The 25883-nt window shown below is 27.4% G+C and overlaps 1 protein-coding gene across 2 annotated transcripts in view; it reads right to left on the reverse strand.

Moving 5' to 3' along the window:
- LOC129616640 (myb-like protein F) overlaps positions 1-25883 on the reverse strand; it is a 58172-nt gene that overhangs the window by 19166 nt on the left and 13123 nt on the right. For both annotated transcript variants that reach the window (XM_055532266.1, XM_055532265.1), the window contains 2 exons: positions 15995-16349; positions 15840-15936 (listed from right to left, as the gene is read on the reverse strand). In XM_055532266.1, coding sequence (XP_055388241.1) covers positions 15840-15936; positions 15995-16349 — 452 coding nt within the window. The remainder of the gene's footprint in view (positions 1-15839; positions 15937-15994; positions 16350-25883) is intronic.

Raw genomic sequence — 25883 nt, forward strand, 5'->3', positions numbered from 1 at the left:
AAATTATTAGTGCATCGTATAGAAATTATTTCAGTCATGATGTTAACAGTTGCAAAAAATTGTTTGAAGCCCACCGTTGGTTGAACAATATCAATGTTATTATGAAATTTAAAGCAGTGAAGAGTTATGTAAGGTTTAACGTATACAACCGTTACAGATTTTATTTGTAAACAAAATATTTAAGCATATTTGAAAAGTTAGGTGAACAGTTATAGCATCACGAACAAACAAAAAAACAAAATAATGAAAATATATTTAAAAATTAATAAAAAAAAAAAACAAAATTTTGAACAAATATGAAAATTTTGGATAAAATATTTTGTGCGAAGATAGTTCGTGAGTCATAATTATATGTAATCAAGGCGGTGTAAATAGTAAATTGTGCATGTCAAATAAGTCATTTATTGTTTAGCAGCAAGATGACAAGTTTCGTGAATTTTGTTTATTGTTGTTTAATATTTTTTTTACACATTTTGTTTATGTGAAAAGGTGATTTTATCAGCATTCAGGAAGACATAGTCGTAGTGCAGCACAAATTAGTTTAGGATAAAAATATAGAAAAAAAGCATAAAAGAAGATTTGTTTTTAGTATTTCTAGAATTTATAATTTTTATAATGTAGTAAAATTACAATCTTAAAAAACAATAAATAGTTAAGTATAGAATAAAATTCTTAATATAGAACTAATAGTTACATAGGGTGATTTTTCTCAAAAATGTGTTTTTGTATTTATTAAATTATATGATGCAAATATTATGCAGAACATATTTTTTATCTTTGAAAAGAATATAAGAACATTTAAATTCTTCTTAAATTCAATTTTTTGTCAATATAAAATCAATATAAAAACACATAAGTACAAAAGTACTTATAATTATACTCAGAAGCTAAGTTTTATTATTAAAAAAAAATAAAAATATGTAAAATTTAAATACATAATTTACAAATACAAGATTTTGATTTAAATATGAATTTTAGAATATGTATGTAATCAATGTTGTAAAATTTTTCGTGTTTTTTAATTACTTGATTCTTAATTTATTTCCTGAAATTCTTTCAACTTTTTCAACAAATTTACTGTAATATTAGAGTTATAGTGTGGTCGTTTTCAACGTCGTTTATGGGTATTCATATCAATGATAAATCTCTTGCACCCAAGTTCAATTATAGTTGAGTTCAAGTTTGCAAATCTTAAAAAGTAGTTTTTATATTTTCAGCGCAAATCTGCAACAGAATATCTGAAAACTTGAAAAAAACAGTTTTAAAAACAAAAGCGTTCCGCTGCAATAATCTCTTTTTGACATGTCATTTTCAAATTTATTTTAAAGCTTAATACTCATATGTACATATTATGTAACTACATACATACATATCGTTATTAATTTTCGACATAATTTCCTAAATTTATAATGTTTACAACTTTTTAAATTGGAAAATCTGATTTGCCATCATATTTAAAAGGTTTTTATTTATAAACAAATTAAAATTTTTCAGGAATTTTTAAGCGGTATGGTATTTAACTATTTAAATTAATAAAATAAATATTAAAATATTACTTTATTAAGTTACTTTATAATTAAATATATAATAAGTAAATAATATTACTATATTAAGTTACTTTAGATTAAACGAAATTATGGTATACACATTTACATGACTTAGTTTCTGTCTTAAATTATGTTACTTTTAAGATTATCTTAACTTTTTTGTTAATTTTTACGGTATTTCATTTTTTCAATTTTTCACAAGAGCAAGTGTGAGCTTGATTCGGCTATACAACATATACATATATATCCAATTTGACATACATACATAAGTGTTTTTAAAGGTTCTTTGGTTTTTATAAAATTTTCTACATTGCTTAGTAGTATTATTAAATACGCTGATCTGTTTAATTGAAAATTCAGGATGTAATAAATCTATAAGTGCTAGCTGCTAGTTCCTATTGGAATAAAGGGAAAATATTTTGCTCTCATATTCACCTTGATGCAGAAAAGTTATTACCAAAAAATTGTTTTTTTATAGTATTATAGAGAAATATTTGACATATGGTATTTCATACTCGGAGCACTTATATATCTTTTGATACCAACAACTGATCGAAAAAAAAGTTCATATTGTTGTTATATAACATATTTGTGTATTTTTTATTCTTAAAAATAAATTAAAATCAAATACATTTTGTAACAAAATGGTAACTAAATTCATATTTGATAAATTGTTATCACAAAAATTTTCATGAAAAAAATGTTCAATAAAACTAAAAAATTTTCAGATATACATGTATGTATGTATGTAATTAAAAATTATTGGATATGATGTTTACAAATGAATGTATTAGGATGAAGTTCAACGTTAAACTTCATGAAGGCGAACTCTGTGCATTTCTCATAATATAATTGCCAATAACGTAGCGCTCAATTCCATCGTATCTGAAATTATCTGCCCTTTTTTCGAAGATATTTTCGGGTGGAAATCTGTTGATGTACTCAACAAACTTTTAACTAAGCGACGAAGAAACATCATTAAATTTACATATTTGTAGGCTTTTTAACAAAGCAGCCATAAGTTAACAGCATCCCGATTTAAAACAAATCGGAATGCTGTTAACTTAACGCTCAATACCACTCCTTTGGATCCTTTGGAGTGATACTGGGATTGCCAAGGATTCGCATTACATTCGAATAGACAATACATGTTTTCAATTATTGCCCTTGAACAACACCACTAAGCAATAATATACCAAGAAACTTCATATTTCATCCTCTGTCTAATGAGAGGGGTTTTATAGGACATCTTACTATTTCTGCTAATTTATATTTTAAAAGCTTAGAATGAAACACTGTTTTAAACAGGTTCAATGATGTAAAGTAGTTTAAAAAATTTTCGTTAACAATAGAACGCTGATAATCAGGTTTTATGAAGTGGACAGGACAAATTTTCGAGAATGCATTTGTTTCGTCAATGTCCAACTCTACTATATTAGTTTCGCAAGGTTTTAGTAGAACATGATGGCTAATGATGTTAAGTACCACATCTGCATCTTGTCCATCTGCATCATTAAACATTTAAATAAATGCAATGTCCACTGTATTGCATTTTTCTAGATGTTTAATCACATTTAAATCGTTCTCATCGTCTAAATCAATTAACCATGAAAGAATATATTCAGCTCTTGCATTTTGTACAAAAAAGCCACGCTCGACCGTTCGCGAAACCTCCTAACTTTTGGAAGAAATGAGATATCAGCAACTGGACGTTTATTACGAGCCAAATATACATTTTTGCTTATATAAAAAGAATTAATCAACCGATTTCATTGAAATTTAATATTTAAATTTTTCGTTTTAAAACAATGAACATATACATTTTTTGGAAAGATCAGGGCTCGAAAACTGATCCGAGAGCCGATTATACAATTTTTACCAAGATTCTACGGAACGAATTGATGGAATTTCTTGAAATTTAATATTTGAGTTCTGGTTGTTTCCAAACTAACTGGCGAGCATTTCAGGGAATTCGGGTACCACAAAGCGAAACTCTACTAAGAGCCAAATTTACATTTTTCTAGGTATATTAACTATAAGCTTACTAATGGTATTCTAAAAATTGGAAAGAAGTATTTACAGACATTTTTATAATAATCTGTAACACTTTCACTTAACTACATGTGCTGACCACATCAGATTTTTCTTTTTTATTGTTTGAAAGTCTATACTGAGAAAAATTTTATCTAAATTAGATATTTTTATAATCAGAACAGACACAAACTATATTCGAAATCAAGACTACCACACTTTATAGCTAATTTTGAAATAATTGTATTGTCTACCACTTTATTTTTATTTTGAACATAATTCAAAGCAGTTTTAGAAATATAATATTCTCGAATTAGTTATACTTTTAGCCGTTTATGATAAAAAATTATCTAGTTAGAATAAAATATATTTTTGAATGGGCTAGAACAATAACGTTTTCAAACATAAGAGTGTATATCAAAAGTGTAAACTTTATTTCATATTTTAATATTACTTTATAATATTAATGTGATATATATTTTAGTATAAAAGGTAATATATGAGTAGTTCTTTGCAAATTAGAGGTTGAGCTCTCCTTCCGTCTGCCGGATCACTGTAGTGTATTTCAGGCCAAGATGGTCGCAATTGGGCAGGTTCTGTGGTGGCTTGGTTGTAATGTTGTATCGGCTGGTTGCGTCAGTATTTTCACTGACAGCCAGGTCGCGATAAGGGCACTGAGCTCTAAGGTCTCCACGCCTAGAATGGTCCGAGACGGCAGGTCGTCTCTCAACGAGATGGCGGGGCAGTTCGAAATAAACTAGTCTCCGGAAACAGTGAGGTTCCGGGGAACTGCAAGGCGGACGAGCTTGCGAAGCATGGAACTACTCTGGGGGTTCCACCTGAAAAGAAGAACTTAGGCATGACTCTAAGAAACCTAGAGCTGCTGCTGCGCAACGCGGCACTGGAGCGCATCAACTTTAGATGGGCTAATGGAGCAACGTGTAACGCGACAATGATTTTTTGGCTAAAGCTGGATTTACGTCGCACAAAGGATTCGCTCCCTCTCGGAAGGGAGGATACCAGTGCTGTGGTACCCGCCCTCCCTTCCTGTGGGGTCCTGACGGGCCATTTTCTGATTGGCGAACATGCAAGGAGAATGAGCCGCCCCGCAAACGGTCTTTGTTGGAGCTGCTGTGACGAAGGGGAGGAAGTAACGGTGACTTACCTTCTATGCTCGTGTCCGGCACTGGCAGCCTCCAGACAGAGATTCCCTGAGTCTTACTTCTTCAGGCACGCTACGGACTTAGCGAATGTAAGCGTTCGGAATGTGAACCGATTTTTGAGGGGTTCGGACTGGTTCAGACGAGGAGTGGAAAGGAAGAGACCCGGCGGTACCTCAACGGCGTAGTTCGCCTATGTGTACCCTTCGAGGACTTTTAAAAATACCGTTTTTTCAAAAAAATGTTTAGAACGGAAACTCGCTGATATTGATTTATAAGGGTAAAGCTTTTTTAATTAAATTTTAAATAAGAATAAAAATTATCAATAAAAAAAAGCTTCGTCTGACAAATCGCATTTTTCAGGGTCCGGATCTGAAACCTATTGCAGAGAAATCGTATGCTATACCCATTACCCAATATATTATTAGTATTAACTATCATTCAATCAAGAATTTTATTCGTACGTATTATAAAATCCTAATTCATACGTGCATTGATTTTAGTAGCGAATTATTTAATGCGTATACAGTAATGGATCGCTTAAAGTACTCATTGTCAAAGGTAATTTACGATTTTATGCGACATAAATCAAAGCAAGGTTCTAAAATAAATTACTCAAAAGATATTAGATTTCAAAGGAACTAATTATTTGCTTAATTATGTACTTCTTGGTAATTATTTTTAAGAATTTTCACATGCAACGTCACATGCAACGTCATAAAGTCAGAAATTACGTTCCATATCGTTTTTTGAAACTATGTATTATTTTAACAACCGCCTTTATTAGTTTAAAGCCGTTTTAAAATCTTTTTTTTTGTTACAATATGGAAATCACTCATTTACAATAACAAATATGCACTTCATTTACGGATTCCGCAAAGGTAATCTTTTACGTTGCTTGGTAATGCGTTATAGAATATAGATATTTTTGTATAGATAAATATCTATATAGGATACAAAAAATATCTATATAAAATATAGATACTTTCTGTATCCTATAGAAAATATCCAAATAGGCGGTAGCCATGTGCAAGACTATTTTAGCATTTAAATTCTCGACTAAGTGAAAATGGATGTTTTTATCCTTACAGTCATGAATAAACTGTGAATGTAAGGTATACGCAATTAATCGATGATGAAAGTTAACATTAGCTCAACAAAACCCCAATATTAGTACACGGCGCATTACATACCAAGTAAGCCTCTTGCAACATATAGTTTGGGTAGTACTAAATCGGGAATATCTGTTTCCATTCCATTACACTTCTATTCAAGAACTACTTCCAACAGATTTTCCTCAAAGACCTGGAGTGGGTAATTTACACAATATGCATGAATGGAGTATAGGACATAAACCCATACAGTACAAGAATGTCATCATCTGCATGTCTAGGTAGGCAATATATTTATTGGACCACGTATATTCCCAGACACAGTTAATGCCGAATACTGTCAGCAATTTTTTAATGAAATAATGCCAATTATACTCGACGAAATGCCATTAGCTGTACGTAATATAATGATCTATCAACACGATGGTGCACCATCTCATTGCAGAAGAAAGTTACAAAACGTTGTTCTGAAAGATGGATTGGACAAAATAAACCAATATCATGGTCAGCTCGATCTCTAGATTTAACTCTGTTAGATTTCTATCTATAAAGTTTTATGAAAGCCAAATGTTTATGAAGTAGAACTTCAACCCTACCGATAATTATTATAACGAATTGAGGAAGTTGGTGTAGCTATTCGTGAAAACTGAAAAAATTCAACAAGTGTGGTGCCATACGACGAAAACGTATGGCAGTATACGAGTATATTCGCATGATGGAGATCATTTTGAAATTTTCTTGTGATTTATAAAATATTTTTGTAATTTTTATTATAAATTTTTTTTAATTTTTATAATATTGTTAGATTTTAAAATATTTTAATATTCAGATAAGTATTGTATTATCTAATGTATTAAAGAGAAAAATAAATTGAAGTTCTAATTAAAGCGTCCTTTATTTTTAGTATTTAAAATTTTTTGTGTAGTCTGGTGTAGAACACATAAAACAATGTTTTTTTAACTTTTCACCAACGTTTCGACTTAATATTTAATCTTCATCAGGATTAAAATAATAATTTTATATGATAATAATTTTTTTACAATATGTCATACATTTCTTATACATATGTATACTTACATTAAGTTATTGAACAAATTTTAATTTAATTTTAACATAATATAGTAACTCAATAGCTCTAATAACTTAATTTAATAAAATTTTTAAAATCGTCAGTTAAAATTTTTTAATAAATAACATATAAATCAATAAATAAAATAAATTAGCACAAATTGTAAATGAAACAAAACTAGACTCTTACAAAACTTTTTGAAAAACTTTTACAAAATTTTTTGAAATTTCATAATTACAGATTTATAAAATGAATTTAAGTTATTTGTATCTGTTTTGTAACAAATTATCGGATAAAAAAAATTTGAAACTGTGTAAATTGGATTGTTTAATTATGTTTTACAGTTTATGTGCTATAATGATCCATGTCATACAAAAATTTTTTTTGTATGACATGGGACATTCAACGAAAAAAAAATTGTCATAACATAAAAACTTCTTAAAGAGAAGACAATAAATTAATAAAAGCACAAATGATAAACTTTTGACTGAATAAATTTTAAGAATAACACATTACGATATATAAAATAATTTTTTGAAGGAATTTGGCAATAGTAAATTATTGGGAAATTGATTTATAGGTAAATAACTATAAAAATTAGTATTTTCCACTTCCGTAATTTTTTTTTGAAACAGAATCGTACTACATTTTGATAAGTTCTAATTGTAATTTGCATAAACTGCTTCAATATCAACAAAAAACAGCAAAAATAAATAGGTTAAATTCACTTAGATTCTATTAAATATAAAAATCTTCTTTCCAATTCAGTTTTTGATAATTAAATCTGATTAGAATAATACATTAAATAAATGCAAAAATTCAATTCCGCCTGCATTTTACATACAGTTATGTATTTTTCGCTTAAACCTAGATATCCTGCCATAAATCATCTGGAAAACAACCCCCGAAAAACCTTCATCCTGGTTTCATGAGTTTTTTACTTACCTAAACTATATGAAGACAACGTACTATATAACATACGAGTATATATTATTTAATATTATGAGAATTGAGAATACGTTTTTTTTCAATTTTATTTTTTATATGTTATTTCTTTCGTTTTCTTTTTTTTTTGAATATTATTTCTCTTTATATTGTAATGCATTTAATATTGTTCTAAAATATTTCAATATTATCTTTTAAAAATTTCTTAATAACATTTTAATTTATTTAGTTATGAGAACATCGTCAATTTCTAATCGCATTATACAAACCTAAATAAACCGTCATAACTTTAAATCCAAAAATACTCAATGCAATAGCATTTCCATAACCCAAAATTGTATGACATAAATATATCAAATATCATAACCCAAAATATATGGTTACAAATAGCTAATAAACAGAAAGAAAGTAAATGTAAAGTAAATATAACAAGAATCATATGCAAGTACTAACCTAAATATAAGTTTAAAGTGTAACAAAGAAGAATGGTAATAATATATCTATAATTAGTATTAAATAAAAGAAAATCGGTACAGTTGTACGAGTCTATTTAAGTAAGTAACACCGGTTGTTTTATTTATACGGACGTTACATATAATCCGTATACATTATAATAAACCGTGTACATTATAATATCTTGAAAAGCAAATCTGATGTGATCAGCACATAACCGACCGACAGAATATTATAAAAGTATCTGTTAAATACTTCTTTCCAATTTTTAGGACAATAGTAAGCTTATAGTTAACATATCTAGAAAAATGTAAATTTGGCTTTTTGTAGAGTTTCGCTTTATACTATCCGAATTTCCTGATATGCTCGCCATTTTGTTTCGGTAATAACCAGAACTCAAATATCAATTTTCAAGAAATTCCATCAATTCATTCCGTAGATATGGTGAAAAATGTAAAATCAAAAAAATGATCAAAAAACTAAAACATGCCCGCTAAAAAGTGGAGTTCCCAAGCTTGATATATCCCAAAAGTTGATCAATCCGTGCCATCGAAATAAACTTACATATAAAATTTCATCACAATCTGTTCAGCCGAACTTAAGGTATACGCGTGCACACACAGACCGACAGACCTAAAACTAGTTTATTTACACTTCCCTACAATGGAGAAGTGCATTCCCACAGAAAACTCGATATGCAAAATTTGTTGCCATCACATGACCTACATACCAATTGTATACACAATACGGTAGGTAAAAACACAATTTGTGTACTATAAAAGACATCTTTATATTATAGGGGTTTATGGTACTATACACTTTTTTTTGTGTACTAAAGATCTTGTCGTTGTTTTTTGAAATCTTTCCAAATTCTACATGTTTTACTATGTTTTTGTTCATCAACTCCTAGTAATAATAACTCTTTATCATAATACTATATAATATATACATACATATAATATTTCACAACTTTTCTAGGTCTTAATTTTTATGCTATGGTTTTCTTTTATCTTCTTTTAGTTTCTTTAAAATTTGCTATATCATGAACACATCTTTTTTGTTATATAAATGTATGTAATTGTAATTAAGGACTCGAAAGTGAGATTCCCAAATTGCATATTACGTCAGAGATAAAACACTAAACATTATATTCAAATATTTAACTAATTTTGCAACATTTTTAGGTAATTTTATACAATTACATATTAATTTACAATTTAAGGTTGATTTGAAGAATAATTCGAACAGTCTGAAATTTGCCTTTTACGACAGATGAAATAATTCTTAACCTGTCTGTCCTTACAGATTTTACAAATTACTTTTAGTTAATTGGACACAAAAGTTTGTTAGAAATGTGCATTTTCGTGATATTGGGTTATTAAATCTAACGGATTAGAAATACTTAAAGAAGGAGCTTCTTTGTTTCTATATCACCTGCACTGCCTAAAAAATCCTATCTTGAAAAAAAAAACAGTGAAGTAAAAACTTCATGTAAATCTCTTTTTTGTTCGAAGCATTGGCAAATTGAAGTTAATATTAATTAATGCCAAATGTTGTTTTTTTTCTTAGGAATGTAAGCGACATTGGTGAAAAAAATAAACAAAAAAATTTTTCTAATTTTTTTTTTTAATTAGTTTTTTACGAAAAAAACATTTGTAATAGAACAGTTGAGAAATAAACAAACTATTATTTAATATAAACTTATAAAAAATAAAACAAACGAAAAAAAGAACAATTTTTTTTCGAAAACGAGCAAGGTGCATAATTGCAACCTTTTATTCCCATTTAAAAAATCTGATGTGGTCAGCACATAACCGGCTGGCAATGTATATTGTCTATATTAGTAAAGATATTTCAGAAGATTATGAAAATGCATTTTAAACCCTTCTTTACAATTTCAAGAACACTAATAAGCTGCAGTAACTTCTGGTTAACCAGACCTTAAATAATAAATTTCGGCACCCGGATCAGTTTCCGAGCCCTGATCTTGCCAAAAAATTTGTAGGTTCATTGTTTTAACACCTCGAATTTAAATATTAAATTTCAATGAAATTGGTTGATTATTTTTCGTTATATACATAAAAAATGTATATTTGGTCCGTAGTAAACGTCCAGTTGCTGACACCTGATTTCTTTCAAAAGTTAGGAGAAATTTTAAGTAAATCTGTTGAATATTTTCTGTAAAATGATGAAAAATGTAAAATATGCCCGCTTAAAAGTCCAGTTCCCAAGACTTGATATATGCCAAAAGTTGATCAATTCATGTCATAGTAAAAATAAATTTAGATCAACAGACCGACACCTCTCTAGAAACGGTTTATTTACGTTCTCCTACTATGGAAAAGTGCGTTCCACCGAAAACTCGATATGCACAATTTGTTGCCATCACATGACCTCTCTTATTGTATGTAATGCGGTCGGTCAAAATAAAGAAAGTAAACTGAAGAAGTTTTTATTCCAGATAAATATGTGTGTGTATAAAATTTTGATTCAAAATTAAAAAAAAAAATAATATGGTAAAACTTATGTAACGACAGATGCTTTACGTAGTTTGTATGTAATAACCAATTTAATGTGGATTGTTTTGTTAATATTTCCCTATATGGAGTGAAAATTTGTTCGACAAAGAAAAAAGATATACAGACGATGTTCAATGCAGTAAGTAAAATAAAATATTAGTGCGAATTAATTAAATAACTCAGTTAGGGTTTCTTCGGAATCATCAAATAAAAATTTTAAGACTTTGTCAAAATCGAAAAGAAAAAATTTCAATTTAATTTTTCATACAATGTATCCTTTTTTTAAACATATGTATTTATAATTGAAAACTTAAAAATCTTGATGCATCGCATTAATTTATTCCATTGCTTACTTTAATAAGAAAATTTTTGTTTCAATTTATTTTAATTTAAAAGTTTGTACCTACAACTGAAATAAGTATATAAAAAAAGATGTGCGTCGTAAAAAATTTGGATACACAATTTGGCAAATATTTCGGTATTAACAACGTCACAGACACATCAAATAAATTCTGAACATAACACATTGTCAAATTTTTTTGTTGATATTTCAGAAGATGATAAAACGTGCCTGAAGAAATCTTTAATTAATGAGGAAGTATACGACAACATACCACCTACTTTAGAGTATAATAACCAAAATTAATGGCATAGTTAAAAAGTCCGTAGTTTTTGAGTCATTTTGCATCCGAAATTCAAAATATTAATAAAGCACCACTACAAAAATGTCTCACAATGAAAAATATTTCGCTAACATCACCGTCATCAATAAAAAGTACATTGAAAGTAATATCCAAAGCCATATAAAATATCAAAATTAAAAAATATATTAACTTCAAGCGAAGAAGTAGGTCCTTTCTGTTTGCTTAATAGTTTTTTATTTTCGTATATTATAAAACAAATGAGCTATATATAAGATGAGCCATATGAGCAATATAATATATTTTCGTACATTATAAGACAAATTAAAAACATTTAAAAGCTTCTTTTTAGATTCTAGACTGAAACTTTTAACTGCAATCTTAAAAAATTTTTTTTACATAATTTTGCATCATATAAACAAAATTTTAAGGACACTAAAAAACTTTTAGTCCACAAGATAATGAAAATGCATTTTAAATGCTTCAATTAGAATAAATCTACAATTTCAAGGACACTAAAAAACTTTTAGTTAAAAAACCTAGGAAAATGTAAATTTGGCTCTTGGGAGAATTTCATTTTGCGCCGTCCGAATTATACGAAAAGTTCGTTAATAACTTCCGGATCAATCGTAAACAATCGGAACTTAAATATTAAATTTCAATAAATTGCATCAGTTAATTCCATAGATATGGTAAAAAATGTAAAACAGACTCCCAGATCAGTTTTCGAGCCATGGTCTTTACCAAAGCTTGGTATAGATAAGACCTTGAATTTAAATATTAAATTTCAATGAAATCGGGTATTTTTTTCTCTTTATATACCCAAAAATATATATTTGACCCGAAGTAAACGTCTAGTTTATGACACCTGATTTCTTCCAAAAGTTAGGAGGTTCCCCGTATGGTCGAATGAAGCTAATACATGAAATTTTAAGTAAAACTGTTGAATATTTTCTTCAAAATGATGGAAAATGTAAAACAGGTCCACTAAAAAGTCCAGTTCCCGAGGCCTAATATATCCCAAAAGTTGATCAAGCCATGGCATAATTGAAATAAACTTACATACAATAAACAGTTTGTATGGACTTCCCTATCATGGAGAAGTGCGTTCCCACCAAAAACTCCATATGCAAAATTGGTTCCTATCACTTTACCTGCCTTATTGTATACACAATGCGGGCAATAATTAATGAGTTCTTTTTATATTTGATTTTTTACAGGTACGAGTATTTCAAATTTACTTTAAAAAAATTTTTTAACTTATCTTTCTTACAAATCACACTTATTTTATAGTAGAGGCTAAATAAAATAAAGTTGGGTCAAACCAATGGTTTGTATCTTTTCCCTTCAACAAGTGAAAATACTGCTTTTAAATACAGTCTATGTACACCTAACACACTACTAAAATTATTTTCATTCATATATAAAGAGATGGTAACGATTTTTAGGTTTAATTGCGTGAGTTAAAAAAAAAAATACATTTTTTAATATCATGCGGTTTTGGAAATAGAAGGCGTCAAAAATTAAAATTTCACAAATTTTGAGAGGCGATAACTTGAGAGGGGGTGGAGATGGAAGAAACGTTTTCTTCCAATAAAATAAACTATTTGTTAGTGTCTAAAAGCTGATAAAATTTTAGGCTCCCACAACCTGGGGTCTAGTAAAAAAAGACATTAAAAATTTGCAAAATTTTTTTTTGTTGTCATTTTCTGGTTTTCAAATTTAACTATACCACGATAAGAAAGCAAGCCAATGCCTTTCTGCGTTTGCAAAATTTGAGAAATGCTTACGGTTTTACTGCAATAAATAGTTAAAAAATGGCATTTTTAGCGTTTTTGGGGGGTTGGGAGGAGTTTAACCTCTAGAAGGGGAAGATAGGTAAAGTTTTCTTCTACGCAAGTAAGTTTCTAGTAAAGATATATGTACATAGTAAATTTCAGCTTTCTATCTTCAAGGGTGTAAAAGTTTTGTAAACATGTCCTCGGGCGGACGGACGGACAAAGTGAAACTAATAAGCAGTTTTTTTCAAATTTTTTTTGGAAAAGTCCGAAAAATAAAATGAATACGCTTCTGTTACGGCTTTGACAATACTTGGAACAAAGAAAGAATTAATTGGTTTCATTGTTTTTTCAAGATCTTCTTTTTTCCTTTATTATTTCTAATTCGTTGATTAAATCTGTCAAGATAGAAAAATGACATATTCTTTTTTAGGATAAGTTATTTCATTTTGCTATTTTGAATGATGTTGAATTTTTTTAACAGACGGAGAGGCAGAAAGACTAACTGAAACTAACGGTACATTCCTTTTTAAATTTTTGTGGAAATAGCAGAAAAAGTAAAAATTATAAATTAAGATTTAAGGAATAAAAAAAAAATGATTGAAAGCCGTGAAAAAAGTGGGCAATTATAAATTTATTGCATTTTCTTTGGTAGCATTACTTTAATATATCTAAATAGAATTTTTGAAATAAAAGTTTATTATGGACCGCGTTGTGTATACAATAGGTAGGTCATGTGATGGCAACAAATTTAGCATAGCGGGTATTCGGTTGGAACGCACTTCTCCATGGTAGTGAGGTGTAAATAAACTATTTTTAGCAACCTGTTGGTCTAGTTATGTAAGTAATGTAAGGTTATTTCGACTATGGCACGGATTGATCAATTTTTGGGATATATCCGACCTCGGGAACTACACTTTTTAGTTTCAAACATTTCATTATGAAGAAAATAAGCAACAGATTTACTTCAAATTTCATATATAAGCTTCACTCGATCGCAAAACCTCCTAACTTTTGGAAGAAAACACGCGTCAGTAACTAGACGTTACTACGGACCAAATACATATACATTTTTGGGTATACAAAGAGAAGCAATCAACCGATTTCATTAAAATTTAATTTTTAAATTCTTCGTATTAAAAGAATGAATATTTAAATTTTTTGGAAAGATCAGGGCTCAGAAACTGATCGGAACGAATTGATGGAATTTCTTGAAATTTGAGTTCTGGTTGTTACCGAAACTAATTGGCGAGTATTTCAGGGAATTCGGGTAGCACAAAGCGAAACTCTATAAGTTTACTATTGTCTTAAAAATTGGAAAGAAATATTTAACAGTCATTTTTATAATATTCTGTAACACTTTCACTTAACTAGAAAATACACGTTGCGGTCGGTTATGTGTTGACTGCATCAGATTTTTTTTGTCTTACGTTACCATTTGACTTGGTAGCTCGTTGCATGATTTGACAATAATGCAGTTGCTATCACTGATTTAAATTTTAAAATAACCTTTATAAAAAACAAAAATTTTCGAAATAATGTTTTTAAAAAACTTATTCTTAGTTATTATGGTATTTGTGGAACAAAAAAGCCGTTATTTTCCAAAGGCATTATTTACAAATGTGTTCTAAATGTTTGAGACCCATCAGTTCTTTCGTAGGGTGGTAGAATGATTTCAGATGAATAAGCAACACCAACTGATATTTTACTTTTACTTATTTACAAATCCTGTAAAAAATTGTTTTCTTCTGAAAAGGTTATATAATCATGTATGATTTGATATTATTAATAATTCAAATGCTAGTAATATCAGTTTTTAATTAGAATCTTTTTAAGAAAAATTATAATATGAAAGTGTTAAAACAAAAGCAAAATGTATATATACGCATTATTAAATCTGTTCACAGAAGGACGAAATTTTTACTCATTTATATTTTTACTAATGAATTAAAATAAAATTAATTTGTAATAGTATAACGTGGTCTTTTAATTTTACAACATTGATTATTAAAAATATTTTTTGGACGATACTTTTTTTCAAAAATTATTTAATCAAATTTATAACCCATATAGCAATTCAATTAACTCATAAAACTAGCTTCTGTTTAACATAATCTGAAAATCACCATGTGTAAGACGTTTAAACAAAGAAATAATAAATGAGCGCATTTGTAATACATTAGCAATAAATTATTACTTAATTCGAACATAAAATATACTACTAGTTCTATTTTTAATATTCTATAATTTTTTCCATAAAAAAATATTAACATGTATAAAAAGGAGTCACTTTACGGAACTAAACAAATATAAAAAGAACAATATGTTTGTATGTATATAGAAAAAATAAAATTTATTTTTTTTAGTAATTCTTAATCTAATATATAACATAAGAAAAATTTTGTTAATATTTTGTTTTTGTTATTTAAATTTTTCATAGTTATGGAATTCTTATTTGATTTAAAAGGAATAGCATCTTAAACGGAAAGTTATTAAGGATTTGTTCTCTTTTAGATAAATACATCCAAAAATAAAATTGCTAAAAAAAGATAACGTATTTTAAAAGGAAAACGTAGTGAAATACCTGTATTTTGGTGTTTGTGTATCAAATTCATTGAGCTCATAGCTATTATTCAAAGATTTTGCAGCAGCAGCTGCAGTACTGGAGTTGTCTTGAAATGCTAACGATAGTAAATTTAAAATTATTCTTTTATAATATTGATATTCTCTTAAATATACCTTTAATGTTTGTTCCACTATTTGGTCCTAACGTTGCAGTATTTTTTGTTGCGCTATTGGGTGCATTTCTAAAACTGTCAGTGGATGTACAGTAATTGGTTTCAATGCATTCAAAGCTATTTCCATGATTACTTATTTTGCTAGACTCGGCTGCACAGCTTGCAGTGTTATATTCTGAACATCCATATAAATGTTTTTTACGCAGATAATTTAGAGGTGTAGCTTCTTTTATTAATAACGACTCACGTTCTCCTTCTGCAAAACTTATTCTAGATCGTTCTTTTTCTCGATCATAATTTCCAATTTTAGATTCAGCCATTGTGTGCAATCCACCATTAACAGATGTGCTTGTTACCTTGAAATTTTAGAAAAAAAAAATAATTTGAAATAATGCTTGAACTTTGTCTGCTCATCTTTCACATGTTCTAACATCTTGTACTTGTTATTAAGTACACCATATCAAACAACACTAACACGAAATTAATACCTGGATTGGATTACATTAAATTAAAAAAAAATTTTATAAGAAGCTGAAATGTTGGTAATGATAAGTAATCTTTACAGATATAAAAATTATTTTTCCCTTCTTTTTGTAAAATTCCTATTCCGTTACTTTATATTCTTGAGTTAATTTTTATATTTTACTGCCCACAAGATTACTTAAAAACTGGTGATAGAACAAATAATATATTCAAAAAAAACTTTGCAACGCAAATATGAGCAATAAATATAAACACCCTTGTAGCAGAACACATTTTTCCGAATTTAACTTTATTTATTCTTTTATATTTCACAAGAAAAATTAGAACTGTCATTGTATAGACTTAAAACGTATCACAAAGATCTCACCAATGAAAGAAAACTCGTAGTTTCGTAAGTTGAAATTATCAGTAAAATTTGTAGCCGACTTTCCGTTTCCGAAAGATTTTTCCTTTTTGTAGACATATTGTGGAAAAATTTTTATTTTTTTTTCTCTTAATTTCATGCATTTTGCAATACATCGATAATAATGATAGTAATAATAATAATAATAATAATAATAATAATAATAATAATAATAATAATAATAATAATAATAATAATAATAATAGTAATAATAATAATAATAATAATAAATAATAATAATAATAATAATAATAATAATAATAATAATAATAATAATAATAATAATAATAATAATAATAATAATAATAATAATAATAATAATAATAATAATAGTAATAATAATAATAACAATAATAAATAATAATAATAATAATAATAATAATAATAATAATAATAATAATAATAATAATAATAATGATAATAAAAATAATAATAGTAATAAGAATAATAATAATAATAATAATAATAATAATAATAATAATAATAATAATAATAATAATAATAATAATAATAATAATAATAATAATAATAATAATAATAATAATAATAATAATAATAATAATAATAATAATAATAATAATAATAATAATAATAATAATAATAATAATAATAATAATAATAATAATAATAATAATAATAATAATAATAATAATAATAATAATAATAATAATAATAATAATAATAATAATAATAATAATAATAATAATAATAATAATAATAATAATAATAATAATAATAATAATAATAATAATAATAATAATAATAATAAGAATAATAATAATAATAATAATAATAATAATAATAATAATAATAATAATAATAATAATAATAATAATAATAATAATAATAAGAATAATAATAATAATAATAATGCTTGGGTATATGTGGTACCCGAATTCTCTGAAATGGTCGCCAGTTAGTTTCGATAGCAGCCAGAATTCAAATAACAATTTTGAAGAAATTCCATTAATTCGTTCCGTAGATATGGTGAAAAATGTAAAATCGCCAGGCAGATCATTTTCGAGCTCTGATCTTACCAAAAAATTGTTTTAATACAAAAAAATTGAATATTAGATTTCAATGAAATCGGTTGATTATTTCTCTTTATATATGCAAAAGTGTATATTTAATCCGTAGTAAACGTTTATTTGATGATGCCTGGTTTCTTCCAAAAGTGTAGAGCTTTAGCGGACAGTCGAGCGAAGCTTATATATGAAATTTCAAGAAAATCTGTTGAATATTTTCCTTAAAATTGTCAAAAATTTAAAATAGGCACGCTAAAAAGTGCAGTTCCAGAGGCCAGATATATTCCAAAAGTTGATCAATCCGTGCCACAATCGAAATAAACCTTCATATAAATCATCAAAATCGGTTTTGTCGAATTTGAGATACACGTGTACACACACAGACCGACAGAGCGAAAGACCGACAGGCAACAGTTTATTTACACTTCCCTGCCATGGAGAATTGCATTCCCACTGAAAACTTGATATGCAAAATTTGTTGCCATCACATAATCTACCTAATATATACACAATACAGTCGGTAAAAATGAGATTAAAAAAATTCGTCAAGGATAGTCTAAAATATAAAAAATGAGTTGATATGATTGCACTAAATATAAACTCCGCTCTTGATGTGGTTTGACATGATGGATTGGTGCATAAAGTTAAACAGGCCTTTTTTTGTGCACTTTAAAAATAATTCAAAGTTTTTTAACTGATAGGAGTTTTAGGGATACAATCTGAAAAACTTCCTATATTGGCTGGTGTCCAACATATGGTCCTATATGCATTACAACATTTTTGCTTTGGATATTGCCAAATTTCACAGTAAATCTCTGTCTATATTCACTGATAACACTGCCATATATGCGAGTCATAAATTTTCAATAAATAGAAATACAATTACAGTCCCCACTTAACTAATTAGAAAATTATTTCAAAAGTTGGATAACTAAAATAAATGGGGGAATTTTTGTCACCAAAAGAACAAAAGATTGATGTCTACCTGGTAATGAAATAAAATTTTACTATGAATATATATCTTAATATCATACTATCAAATATTTAGGTATCATATTCGTCGAGAAAATTACATTCGAAAACCATATTAGCGCAACAGTAGATATAAGCATATATAAGTCCGAGCTGAACCTTAATAATAAATTAAATTATTTAAAGCAATATTTCAACCTGCATTGCTTTATGATATGTCCAGATTGCCTCAAGGACGCTGTATTGTGTCTCTTCTCAAAATATTGAGAATGACTAAACGACAAAGTAACATAGAAAAACTAATATAAAACTTACAACTCTAAAATTTTATCACAACTTTTACGAGAAGAAATGCATTCCATAAATCCTATTGTCAGAAATTTATCTATAACAAAGAATTAAACCAGTTATTCGCTGTTTTCTACTTATTTCATTTATTTTTCACACTCTGAAATAAAGCAAACTTTTATTCTTCTGGAAAATCTAAATTTGTTGGTATAAGATTTCAATTTTAGTTTTGCAGTAGTATTAATATAGTTGTAAGTAGTTTTAACTATTATATTAAAAATCCATATAAGGATTTTTACCATTTTTGCTCTAAAATATTTTCAGTATTATATTTGCACAAGCAAATTAAATACTGAAAATATTTATACATATATATTTAACAGTTGTAAGTACCACTTGTAGAATAAATCTAAATATCTGTAAGTACAAAAATGAATATGTAAATAATATAAATATTTATAAATATTTTGGGATGATATAAGCAGTTAGAATATGCGGGTTCTAGACCGGTAGTGTCATCCTAGGGTATGCAGTGATGTAATATGGTTGTTGTCTTGGGTAATTTTATTGCTGTCCTGGGTAAAAGTAAGGGGAAGTATGACCCTAGCCGTAAGCAATGATTAGTATGGCAGTTTTATTCGACGTATGCAATATTATTGGAGGGATTGTTGCCTTAAAGTACGCTTTTTGAAGTGTGCAGTATTAGAAATGAAGTATGCAATATTTAAAATAAAGTATGCAATATGTAACATTAAGTACGCAATATTTGTAGAGGAATTGTTGCCTCGGTTAAAAGTAGGTAAAATTTTAAGGTTTTAAAGAAGACGTTAAATTTAAAATCTTTTTAAAATTTGGAAAACTTGATGTAATGTTTTAACCTTTTTGTCTTGGGTAAAAGGAAAGTCGTTATATTTAAAACTGTTTTAAATTTAAAAGTATGCAACATTTTAAGTTTTTTTTATATTGGGAGGTAAGGGAAAGCCGTTAAATTTAAAATCTTTAGGAAAGCTGTTAAATTTAAAATCTTTTTAAATTTAAAAAAGTTCTTAAAGCTTACAAAAAGGTAAGTTTAGAATTATTTTTGTAAACATTGATAACACAGGACCACGTTGCGAAGCGTATTTACCTGAAAACAAAAAGTTAGGTTTGGAATAAGTTTTTTTTTAGAACTTTAAAAGATAATTAATACAATAATACGAATCTTATCATCATTATTTATTATGTTCAATATCCATTAACTTAAATAAAATTTTTCACGCATTTATTAAATTTATTATTATTATCCATTGCATTAGACTATAAAAATTAGATTCTACATAACTATAGTTAAATCATACTATATGTATGATTTAATGTAAAAGGAACTGACATAAGTAATAATATTGATAACACAACACCACGATACGAGGCGTAATTCCTCCTTGAAAACAAAGGTTAGGGTTAAAATTAATTTTTTAATATTGATAACATAGTTTAGAATTAATTTTTATAACACAGCACCACGTTACGAGGTGTATTTGCTTCCTGAAAACAACAGGTTAGGTTTAGACTATGTAATTTATGAGGAGTTTTTTTTCTTGTTAAAGCTTACGCGGTGGAATTTCTTCATCTGATTTATGACAAAACACAATGCAATATTTTTCAACAATCTTGTGAGATTTATATTTCATATTTAATACATTTCTTATAAAGCAGTCTTTATATTTAAATACATTTCTTATAAAGTAATTTCTACATTTAATTTTCTATATCTTAATGTATCTTTTTTCATCTGCATTACTTAAAGCAAGCTTATTGAGATATAGTATAGATAATGTGTAGGTATAGATAATGTGTAGTTTAGATGTGAAAACCTTTATATTTCTATATATTATTAAATTATTTAGTAAAGCGGATTTGAAATCTTCTAAAATTAAAACATTAACGATATACCTCTTAACTCCTTTCGTTTTTTTAATATTTTTATTTTTTAGAGTTTTAATGAAATACATTTTCGACCTTAAACCTATAAATTCAGTTATAATTTTTCCACTCATTTTATCTTTAAATAGACCTAATACTTTTTTATATACTTGTGGAAAATTTTATATAATTAAGCATTAAATTATTTTGAAACCGTGGTTTCATAAAATTATAGTGAATTTCAATGTAATTTTCGATTGATCTAAAATTGTAAAACCTATGTAGATTGATTTATTGTAATTTGCTTTTATTTTTTTTAATTCTACTGCTGATTTAAAAATGAAACGCTATTAAAATTGGGTCTGCCTATTAGAGCTCTAAGTCCTAATTGTTTTCTTTTGCTTTCCCATGAATCGGCAATATAGACTACTCTTCTGTTATCAACATTTTCCATGGATTTACCAAACACAGAATTATTCATTAATTTGAAAAAGTTTTTTCAAAAGAATTTTAAGTATTTGTTCTATATTTAGTATTTAAATCAATGTATTTTTTTAACCAATTACCCTGTTTGAATTGTAAAATTCTATGTACTTTTTTCAAAATTCATCCGTTTTCAAGACACTGCTGCAAGATTTCTGTAGTGGATTACATAATTTTTCTTGTTGTTTAAATTAGGTAATAATTTTTTTGTTTTTCCATTTGAAGGGGTACTAATTTCAGGAAAAAAGAGTAAGTCATTATGAAGATCATGAAGATCTTTTGGATAATCTAAATCTATTTCTAAGATATAACCGACTTCTAAATCATCAGATAATCAATGAAACATCAATTGGGTTATCAATCCACTTGAAATCTTCATATGGGATATATTGAGACATAGCCCAACCGAACAAATTATTTGCATCTTGATAAATGATGTATTTGACTTAATAATATTATATGTTGATATCTGTAAATAGCTCTAACTCTATTTCGGTGTCTATTTAGGCATCGCTTGCAATGAAAGACCTGGAGCATTGTAAAAATTAGCAGGATGTAAATTGTAGATTTTTCTGCATATTTTTCTAAAATTTTCGAAAGCATCTGTTTTTAATTTTTGATCATTAGATCAGATTTATCACCAAAACAATTTAAATTATTTTTCATATTACTTTTATCTATATCCTTGGCAAGGCTATTTAACCTAGCTGCCATGAAACGAAAGCTGTCTAAAAATCTAATAGTGAAAGAAAACTATTCTTCGGGAAGTGTAATATTCTTAGTTAGATATAATATATACTTTTCCTTATTTAAAGGATAACTGAAATATTTCCCGGTAGTAAATTTAATGATATAAATAGAGTATGACAATCATAACGAGAAATCATGACCCCATTTGGTTGACATGTTGAAATTGGTTTTAATAAACTTTTGCTATCCGCATATATCACAAAAGGCGTTTCTATTTGTTGCTCAAAATTTTTAAATTTTAAAATAATATCTTTCGTTGGTAAAGTAGTAATAACTTTATTACATTCGTTTTTATGGATTTCAAGTTTTGCAGATTTATAAAAATATTGTAAACAGTTATTACAAATATGTATTCGAGCTTTATATTTACTTAAATTGCTGAAAAGTAATTTTGCTAAACTTTTGATCAATACGAAATGGCATTTTTCTCCAGTTTCAATAAAGTGTAAATTAATATGATGTTTCTTTTTATTTTTGGCTAAATAATAAGGTCTACTATTTCATTACTTTCTAATCCAAAAACGTTAACGCTAATTGTTGCATTTTGCTCTTCAAATGTTTTTAATTGTGTAAATTTGAGTGGAAATTCTATTCCATCAAAATTTATCACCGGAACCAAATCATGATGTAGCTTTATTTTTGGTTCGCTAATGTATGTTGTTTAGCTGGTTGTAATGCTGATATTATAGCCCATTTAAAACAGTAAATATCAAAATTTTTCATATTGATGCAGGCTTTTTTATTTTCTATTTTTGCTGGAAGTCTGATATATACTGATCTTTTTAATGATTGATACTCATTAATACTTAGTTGTATACCAAAAATTTTTGAAAACGTCCATTCACTGTCTTTCTTCTGGAAATCTTCCGTGCGTTCTTGTTTTTTTAAGATTAATGTCCATCTGTGTTTGAAATAATTTGGTTGACTTATGAACGTCGTTATAATATTTACTCATTTTGAAGTATTCAGCTAATAACTCAGCATTCACTTTGAAATGTCCATGTTCTACCAAGCAATCTTCTAGTAGTGTAAAAATATTGGAATAATAAGTCAAAAGAAAATCCAAGGGGTAAATAGTTGATTCTTCCTTTTTTGTTTTCTTTTTGTTTTTTTTTTTTAAATAAATTCAGCTTGACTGTGGATTAAACTATTTACACTGATAGTTTTTCAAAATAAGAAATCAGTATTTATACTTTTGTTTTATCAAAATATTTTTTTGCTTTATCAAAACAATTTGTATAACTGAGTAATTGAAAAGTGATACTATCTATGGTACTATCCTATTATAATCACATTTTGTTTATATTTAGAAATATTGTAAACATTTTGCTCAGTGGCACACATATTCACTCTTTTTGAATTCATTTAACAAAAGCCATATTCTAAGAATGTAAATACAGAATACCTGACCATTGGGGCAGTGGTTATGGCACCGGCCCTTTGATCGTAGGGTCTCGGGTTCAAACCCCGGTCAGGTCACTATAAAAATTATATTCAATATTATATAACTTAATATGCAATACTAATAAATATTATATAGTAGTTTTCAAATATTCATAATATCCCATTCTAAAGACTAAGAAAAATAAACAGTAAATATAAATAAACTGAAATATTTAATATAAATAAAAACTACGGTAGGCTAGTCACCTACCTAGCTAACTCTCTGACTTTCTATGACTATAGCAACTAGGGCATGATAGATATCATGCACTAGCCCTATACTCCTCCTAGGAGTGAAGAAGGAAAAAAAAAAACAAAAATACAGAATTAAAATTTGAATATCTTACCATCCACTAGCATTTCTCTACTTTATATTGAAGGTACTCTTACAAAAGCTGATACAAGAGCTCTTACAAGAACTGAAACTTAAAGCACAAAATTTACCAACAATGCAATAGCATTTTTATTTGATGAAATACGATATGAATTAAACGGTAAAAAAATTGATAATAATCGAAATGTAGCCATAACAACATGTTTGAAAAATTACATTTCACTTAATAGAAATGAAAGTCAAGCTCTCATTCATGCCGACTGGTCACCTGAAAAATCAATTAAATCAAAACCTTTATTTTTCAATTATTGCATTCCATTACGGAAACTTTTGAGAATTGCTGAAGATTATAAAAACATTATACCTAATGCAAAGTGTGAATTGTTCTTAATACGTTCACGTACTGATAATAATTCTTTAACTTGCATTGAGCCCGCTAAAGTTTCTACAGCACCAACAATTCAACTACCTAAAGTTCAATGGAAGGTACAGCATATAAATTTGGCGGATGCATGTAAGTTGAATTTATACACCCATATTACAAATAATGCTAAAATGATTTTAGCTTTCAGAAATTTTGAATTATATGAGTATCCTACTTTACCACAAGACACCACTCGTCATATTTGGAACGCAAAAACAATAACCTAAAAAAACAATAACCTAATAGAAAATACACGATTTATTATTTGCGCTCTTCAATCAAATAAAATAAATCAACTTGACAAGGATTCCTCAAAAATCGATCATCGTAAAATAAAAGATTTAAGAGTTTACCTCAACTCAGAATGTAACCCGTATAAGGATATGAATTTATCATTTGATAAAAACCATTAAAGTACTGCTTATGACGCCTATACCGATTTTCGATCCAGTTATAACAATTACAATATAATAGAACCTTTATTATCGTGGAGTAAATTTAAAGAATAAGCTGCAATATTTGTAATGGGTACACGCTTTCAAAGTAAGAACTTGAAGATGGGACCGAATGATGTTAAAATTGAATGGAAAACTTCAGATAAAATGCCGACAAAAACTACAGCTTATTGTTTTATATTGCATGATCGATTAGTTCAATTCACACCTTTAATTGGAGAATATAATTCAGAATGGAATTCGTTATCATTGATATACAGGGCCTCCGAGATAATAATAATAAATTTATATTAAAAGATATTGCTATCCTTTCATCAAATGATGAAATACAGCATTTTCTTATAAAACCTGGGTACGGATATCATATACTTACATCTAAAACTAAAAATATAAATAATTGGCTACCAAAAAAACATCATGAATTTCGATGGTCGGATGGTCGAACGCATTTTTGCCATTTCATCGGTTTTTTAAAGATCTATATAAATAATAATGTAATAATATATGTATGTGAAAGGCGAAGAAAAGGATTAATGAAATTTTAAAGCATAGTAATACATAGGATTTGAGTGACAAATGCGATTCAACAAGTTTAAAAAATTTAAAAAATCAGCATATTCATTGTTTAAAGAGATATTCTAATAAGCATATTGGCATGTGCGCTTTTGAAAACGTTTACTTTATAAAACTGTTGATTTAATAAATTTTTTAGTATTTAAAAAATGAATATAATGAAAATTTATTCTATTTACGATTATCAATATTAAAAACGAGATCAGTATGGACAAAATTAAAAATTATTTTTCAAAGAAGAGTAACATATACAATGATATTTTAGCAAACACTATCAATTGATACTACAAAGGGGTGGAAACAAGATATTAAAAAAGCAGATCAATCAACAAGCAAAACATTTAATAAAAATGGG

Source organism: Condylostylus longicornis, unplaced genomic scaffold (assembly GCF_029603195.1).
Source record: "Condylostylus longicornis isolate FDR11 unplaced genomic scaffold, ASM2960319v2 ptg000257l, whole genome shotgun sequence".
Taxonomy (NCBI): domain Eukaryota; kingdom Metazoa; phylum Arthropoda; class Insecta; order Diptera; family Dolichopodidae; genus Condylostylus; species Condylostylus longicornis.